Source organism: Sinocyclocheilus anshuiensis, unplaced genomic scaffold (assembly GCF_001515605.1).
Source record: "Sinocyclocheilus anshuiensis isolate Anshui unplaced genomic scaffold, SAMN03320099.WGS_v1.1 scaffold1566, whole genome shotgun sequence".
In the NCBI taxonomy this organism is placed as follows: Eukaryota; Metazoa; Chordata; class Actinopteri; order Cypriniformes; family Cyprinidae; genus Sinocyclocheilus; species Sinocyclocheilus anshuiensis.
In genome coordinates, this window is record NW_015546165.1 from 166,196 (window position 1) to 173,840 (window position 7,645).

General features: G+C 34.3%; 1 protein-coding gene across 2 annotated transcripts in view; it reads left to right on the forward strand.

Annotated features, from left to right (window-relative positions):
• The window catches only part of agbl5 (AGBL carboxypeptidase 5), a 27,079-nt gene extending 26,202 nt beyond the window's left edge, over nucleotides 1–877 (forward strand). For both annotated transcript variants that reach the window (XM_016503358.1, XM_016503357.1), the window contains exon 15: nucleotides 520–877. In XM_016503358.1, coding sequence (XP_016358844.1) covers nucleotides 520–626 — 107 coding nt within the window. In that variant the 3' untranslated portion in view covers nucleotides 627–877. The remainder of the gene's footprint in view (nucleotides 1–519) is intronic.
• Nucleotides 878–7,645: the final 6,768 nt, after the last annotated feature.

Below are 7,645 nucleotides of genomic sequence, written 5' to 3' on the forward strand. Positions count from 1 at the left end.
GTCTCAAATCTGATCCTCAGGATCTTTTGAGGAGCGTTTGTTTCCAGAAGCTTTACTTTCACTGTTCCTCAGCGGAGGAATGATCTTCACAAGCCTCCAGAACATCTCACATCTTCTGAGGAGCCTTTATTTCTTCAGCTCTCAATCACTGCATTATATGTTTGGATCATTTCAATCTCATCTTATTACTGGAGATATAGAGCAACCACTGATATTTACATTATTTTATATCAGTATCCTGTCTACTGTTAGAAAGACCTCATTGATTTGCATTACAAGCATCACAATTTCATCATAGAAATATCAGCATCTGCAGCAAACTGAGCTGTTTTTTCTCACTAGATCAGACTATACGAGCCATAAAAGCCTGATGGAGCAAATATGATACAAAACATAAAACTCATATTCAGATTTTCTTTTATATTTTGTGTAAAGGTTCGATAAATGGTCAAAAAAAAAAGAGATGTTTGAAATGTCAGGCTTTACAGGGTTAAATCTGTTGTCTTCTGCTGTTGTTAGGAGTGTCTGAGAAAGACGGTTGTTCTGTGCGTCTGAAGAGCTCGTCCTGTAGCTGTCAGAGCGCTGGAGACACACACACACAGCCTGCTCTGGCCTTTTATTGCTAAAGCTTGCGAGGAACCTTTCCTCATTCATGCTGATAGTTGTTCAGTGCACATGCATGCGGCAGATTTAATGTGAAGTTTGCATGCGCTCTAATAATGCTTAAACATTTTCATCTCGACAGATCTCTGCAGACCTGAGAAGCTCTACACACACACACTTATGTTAGAGGAACAGTTCAGCCAAAATCTGCTCACTCTCAGATCTTCTGAGATCAGGATGAGTGTGTTTCTTCATCAGGTTTGTAGCACTGCATCAGTGTCTCACTGCAAGTGAATGGGTGCCGTCAGAACGAGAGCTGATAAAAACATCACAATAATCCACAGCACTCAGTTAACATCTGGAGAAGACAAAAGCTGAGACAAATCCAGCATTAAGACATTTTTAGCTAAAATACAGAGTCCATAATCCATAATAACTCTTCCTCCAGTGAAAAAGTGCATCTGTTGTCTCTCACATCAAAATCCAGCCACATATTTGTTTAGAGCTGTTTAAACGCTGCTTGATCTGTGCAGATTTCTCTCCTGATTCAGACCAGAACACTTTTTCACTGGAGGAAGCGTTATTATGGATTATAGACTCTATGTATTTTAGTTAAAAATGTCTTGATGCTGGATTAGTTTCAGCTTTTGTCTTCTCCAGATGTTCACTGAGTGCTGTGGATTATTGTGATGTTTTTATCAGCTCTCGTTCTGACGGCACCCATTCACTTGCAGTGAGACACTGATGCAGTGCTACAAACCTGATGAAGAAACACACTCGTCCACATCTGGGATGATCCTGAGGGTGAGCAGATCTTCATGTTCGGCTGAACTGGTCTCTCGGAGTGAAATGTGGCTGGTTTCGTCGTCCACAAGCACAAGAGTTTAATGCCTACAGACACAACATGAGCAGAACGGGTTATTCGACCCATCATACTCACAGCACCTCCACACATGAGCATTGTGCTTTTAAAGAAACCCTTTTAAACGTGTGGCTGGAGTTTCTTTTGCAGTTTAAAGCTGCTGTGGGAGAGTTCACTTTGAACAGGATTGTGACTTCTCTCTGAACCCTGTGCATTTAAAAAAGCAATATACACCTGCATATATATATATTCGAATTTAAGATTTCAAAAGGGTTTTGAGCGGAAGGCGTTTGTCCTCCTGATGTGCTTCTACAGGCGCGAGTTCAAACATTCAAACCGAGGCTTCACGCAACAAAAACATTCGCAAAAAGCAGATTAAATATATAAACGCCACCCTTTTATCCATCAAGACACGCATAACACCTGCAAGTAACCTTTCCTGCTCGTGCTCTGTAGCGCTGTGACGTCAAGAGTTGACGTTATTTTGTGTGTCTGTGTTACTTTAGCGTGTTCAGCGTGATATAATAAAGAATACTAAACAATATAATAGCCAGCAAGTTAGTGTATATGTGTCATACACACAGAGAGAGAGTAACCAGCAGCAGACAGATGTTATATTCACTGCTGTTCAGAAGTCTGGGGTCAGTGAGGTTTCTAATGTGTTTTACAGGAGTCTCTTCTGCTCATCAAGCCTGCATTTATTTGATCAGAAATACAGAAAAAAAATGTAAAATTGTGAAATATTATTCTAATCTATAACAGCTGTTTTCTATGTGAATCTCTGTTAAAATATAATGTATTTCTGTGATGCGCAGCTGTATTTTCAGCATCATTACTGTCTTCAGTGTCACATGATCTTCAGAAATCAGTATAATATGCTGATTTATTAGTTTTACTGCTACATTGTTTTTCTTTGGAAGCTGTGATACTTTTTTCAGGATTCTTTGATGAATAAAAAGTTACAAAGAAGAGCATTTATTCAAAATAGAACACTTTTGTAGCAATATTCACTACAGCTCAAAAGTTTGGCGTTCTTTTTTTGAAAGAAACTAATACTTTTATTCAGCAAGGATGTGTTAAATTTATAAAAAAGTAATAATAAAGACTTATATTGTTAGAAAATATTTCTAATTGAACGTTTTATTAAAAAAGAAAACCTTTATTTTAAATTGAAATAATTATAATAATAATAGATATATTTTAAAAGAAAAAAAAAAGACAAAAAAAAACACAATTTTTTAAATGTTTTACTGCAAAATTAAGAGTGAAAGAGCTGTTGATTGGTCAAGAAAAAGTGGATTTATTTTTAAATAACTGATTAATTGAATTAAGAATCCTCTGCTTTAAAATATTTCATTGTCAAGAAAATGCTCTTTTAGTGCTATGAAGTATGAACTGATCTTCATCCAGTAATAAGCAGCTATATACAGATATATATATATATAAACACACACCGATAAAACAATATTATGAAGTAAATACAAATATATATTATATTAATGTACATGTACTGTCGATCTTATATTGAAATAAAATACACATTAAATAAAATCTAAATATATTATATTAATATTAATAAATCATATATATCAATTATAATATATATTTATTTAGTATAAAATAGTTTTAAATAACAAAAAAAACATTTATTGTATTTTAGTTATTGTCAGGTCTCAAATCTGATCCTCAGGATCTTTTGAGGAGCGTTTGTTTCCAGAAGCTTTACTTTCACTGTTCCTCAGCGGAGGAATGATCTTCACAAGCCTCCAGAACATCTCACATCTTCTGAGGAGCCTTTATTTCTTCAGCTCTCAATCACTGCATTATATGTTTGGATCATTTCAATCTCATCTTATTACTGGAGATATAGAGCAACCACTGATATTTACATTATTTTATATCAGTATCCTGTCTACTGTTAGAAAGACCTCATTGATTTGCATTACAAGCATCACAATTTCATCATAGAAATATCAGCATCTGCAGCAAACTGAGCTGTTTTTTCTCACTAGATCAGACTATACGAGCCATAAAAGCCTGATGGAGCAAATATGATACAAAACATAAAACTCATATTCAGATTTTCTTTTATATTTTGTGTAAAGGTTCGATAAATGGTCAAAAAAAAAAGAGATGTTTGAAATGTCAGGCTTTACAGGGTTAAATCTGTTGTCTTCTGCTGTTGTTAGGAGTGTCTGAGAAAGACGGTTGTTCTGTGCGTCTGAAGAGCTCGTCCTGTAGCTGTCAGAGCGCTGGAGACACACACACACAGCCTGCTCTGGCCTTTTATTGCTAAAGCTTGCGAGGAACCTTTCCTCATTCATGCTGATAGTTGTTCAGTGCACATGCATGCGGCAGATTTAATGTGAAGTTTGCATGCGCTCTAATAATGCTTAAACATTTTCATCTCGACAGATCTCTGCAGACCTGAGAAGCTCTACACACACACACTTATGTTAGAGGAACAGTTCAGCCAAAATCTGCTCACTCTCAGATCTTCTGAGATCAGGATGAGTGTGTTTCTTCATCAGGTTTGTAGCACTGCATCAGTGTCTCACTGCAAGTGAATGGGTGCCGTCAGAACGAGAGCTGATAAAAACATCACAATAATCCACAGCACTCAGTTAACATCTGGAGAAGACAAAAGCTGAGACAAATCCAGCATTAAGACATTTTTAGCTAAAATACAGAGTCCATAATCCATAATAACTCTTCCTCCAGTGAAAAAGTGCATCTGTTGTCTCTCACATCAAAATCCAGCCACATGTGTTCAGAGCTGTTTAAACGCTGCTTGATCTGTGCAGATTTCTCTCCTGATTCAGACCAGAACACTTTTTCACTGGAGGAAGCGTTATTATGGATTATAGACTCTATGTATTTTAGTTAAAAATGTCTTGATGCTGGATTAGTTTCAGCTTTTGTCTTCTCCAGATGTTCACTGAGTGCTGTGGATTATTGTGATGTTTTTATCAGCTCTCGTTCTGACGGCACCCATTCACTTGCAGTGAGACACTGATGCAGTGCTACAAACCTGATGAAGAAACACACTCGTCCACATCTGGGATGATCCTGAGGGTGAGCAGATCTTCATGTTCGGCTGAACTGGTCTCTCGGAGTGAAATGTGGCTGGTTTCGTCGTCCACAAGCACAAGAGTTTAATGCCTACAGACACAACATGAGCAGAACGGGTTATTCGACCCATCATACTCACAGCACCTCCACACATGAGCATTGTGCTTTTAAAGAAACCCTTTTAAACGTGTGGCTGGAGTTTCTTTTGCAGTTTAAAGCTGCTGTGGGAGAGTTCACTTTGAACAGGATTGTGACTTCTCTCTGAACCCTGTGCATTTAAAAAAGCAATATACACCTGCATATATATATATTCGAATTTAAGATTTCAAAAGGGTTTTGAGCGGAAGGCGTTTGTCCTCCTGATGTGCTTCTACAGGCGCGAGTTCAAACATTCAAACCGAGGCTTCACGCAACAAAAACATTCGCAAAAAGCAGATTAAATATATAAACGCCACCCTTTTATCCATCAAGACACGCATAACACCTGCAAGTAACCTTTCCTGCTCGTGCTCTGTAGCGCTGTGACGTCAAGAGTTGACGTTATTTTGTGTGTCTGTGTTACTTTAGCGTGTTCAGCGTGATATAATAAAGAATACTAAACAATATAATAGCCAGCAAGTTAGTGTATATGTGTCATACACACAGAGAGAGAGTAACCAGCAGCAGACAGATGTTATATTCACTGCTGTTCAGAAGTCTGGGGTCAGTGAGGTTTCTAATGTGTTTTACAGGAGTCTCTTCTGCTCATCAAGCCTGCATTTATTTGATCAGAAATACAGAAAAAAAATGTAAAATTGTGAAATATTATTCTAATCTATAACAGCTGTTTTCTATGTGAATCTCTGTTAAAATATAATGTATTTCTGTGATGCGCAGCTGTATTTTCAGCATCATTACTGTCTTCAGTGTCACATGATCTTCAGAAATCAGTATAATATGCTGATTTATTAGTTTTACTGCTACATTGTTTTTCTTTGGAAGCTGTGATACTTTTTTCAGGATTCTTTGATGAATAAAAAGTTACAAAGAAGAGCATTTATTCAAAATAGAACACTTTTGTAGCAATATTCACTACAGCTCAAAAGTTTGGCGTTCTTTTTTTGAAAGAAACTAATACTTTTATTCAGCAAGGATGTGTTAAATTTATAAAAAAGTAATAATAAAGACTTATATTGTTAGAAAATATTTCTAATTGAACGTTTTATTAAAAAAGAAAACCTTTATTTTAAATTGAAATAATTATAATAATAATAGATATATTTTAAAAGAAAAAAAAAAGACAAAAAAAAACACAATTTTTTAAATGTTTTACTGCAAAATTAAGAGTGAAAGAGCTGTTGATTGGTCAAGAAAAAGTGGATTTATTTTTAAATAACTGATTAATTGAATTAAGAATCCTCTGCTTTAAAATATTTCATTGTCAAGAAAATGCTCTTTTAGTGCTATGAAGTATGAACTGATCTTCATCCAGTAATAAGCAGCTATATACAGATATATATATATATAAACACACACCGATAAAACAATATTATGAAGTAAATACAAATATATATTATATTAATGTACATGTACTGTCGATCTTATATTGAAATAAAATACACATTAAATAAAATCTAAATATATTATATTAATATTAATAAATCATATATATCAATTATAATATATATTTATTTAGTATAAAATAGTTTTAAATAACAAAAAAAACATTTATTGTATTTTAGTTATTGTCAGCATTTCTAATTGTCTTTTCTGAAATTAATACTAAATAGAAGAACTGACTAAATAAGAAAAGACTAGAAAAAATTAAATAGACATAAAAAACAAGTTTAACTAAATTTCAAATGTAAACAAATACAAGTAATTCAAAATATTAAAAACTATAATAGTATATTAATGATACTAATATAACACTAGTTGACAATTGTGGCACAAATGTGATTATTGTAATGCACTTACAATGCAAGTAAACATTTAAAACTCAGTTGAAATTATTTTTATTACTGAAGTAATATATTTATTGTAAATACATTGATGTTAAAGAAGAGAACTTGTGTTTGAAGAAACTGCAACCACGTTTTCTGTCAAAATGAAACAAATGATCAAACAGGAATAAATCGTTAGATGCTACTTGATTTAGTCCATCAAGTATTTATTGGATTGTAGAAAGTAGACGATGAGAAGTTTGATGAGGGACCAGATGTGCACCGATAAATCTTTTATAATCAACACTGCAATATTCCTTTCAAATATTATAAATATTGTCAGCTTTGATTTCATGTTGATTTGACTTTTTCCTATGATTTTATTGAACGGTGAAGAAGCACAAAAATGTCAGTATTGCAGCTCTAACTTATCTATCATGTCATGAGACGAACATTTTTATTAGGACAGACTTTGAAGGACTTTTGTAAGATTTTATCACAAGTAAAGAATCTTTTATAGAGTTATGTATACACAAAGTAGTTTTTCTGAGTTGGATTTTATTATATATGTAATATTTTATTTTCGCTGGACAGTCCTCGAGCTCTGGCTGAGGTTTGCAAAGTGAACGAAGCAGACGCGACACGGTTTGTTTGAGAGAATAATGTTTGGAAATTAAAATGTGCTAATAAATTTATGCACAATTTGTGTTTTTTTAATGCAGTTTTTGTCAATTATGTTGAAATACATATATATATATATATTTCAATTTTTATGATTTTTAAAGTATTTATTTGACCTGTATACATGATTTTTGACATTATTTTCTATTTTTATTCATATATGAAAATCCCATATTTTTACAAACAAAAGTAGAGTATAATCTTGGTAGATTATTTGTAATCCCAATGAAAATACAGATGCACTGTCGCAATAAGCACAGCATTTTAAAAGCAGTTTAAGGTTGCGTTAAAGAATCAAGCATCCTCTTGCGCTGAAAGAAGCTGTCAGAACAACATCAGGATCAAAGTAACGGTCTGCTTCTAATAACAACATAAACACCTGCACTTCCTGTCAGGCCTTGATCCTGAGTGACAGGTGTCACACCTTCCCAGACAGCTACAGCTCTCACACACACACACACACACACACACACACACACACACACACCCACACTCACACACACAC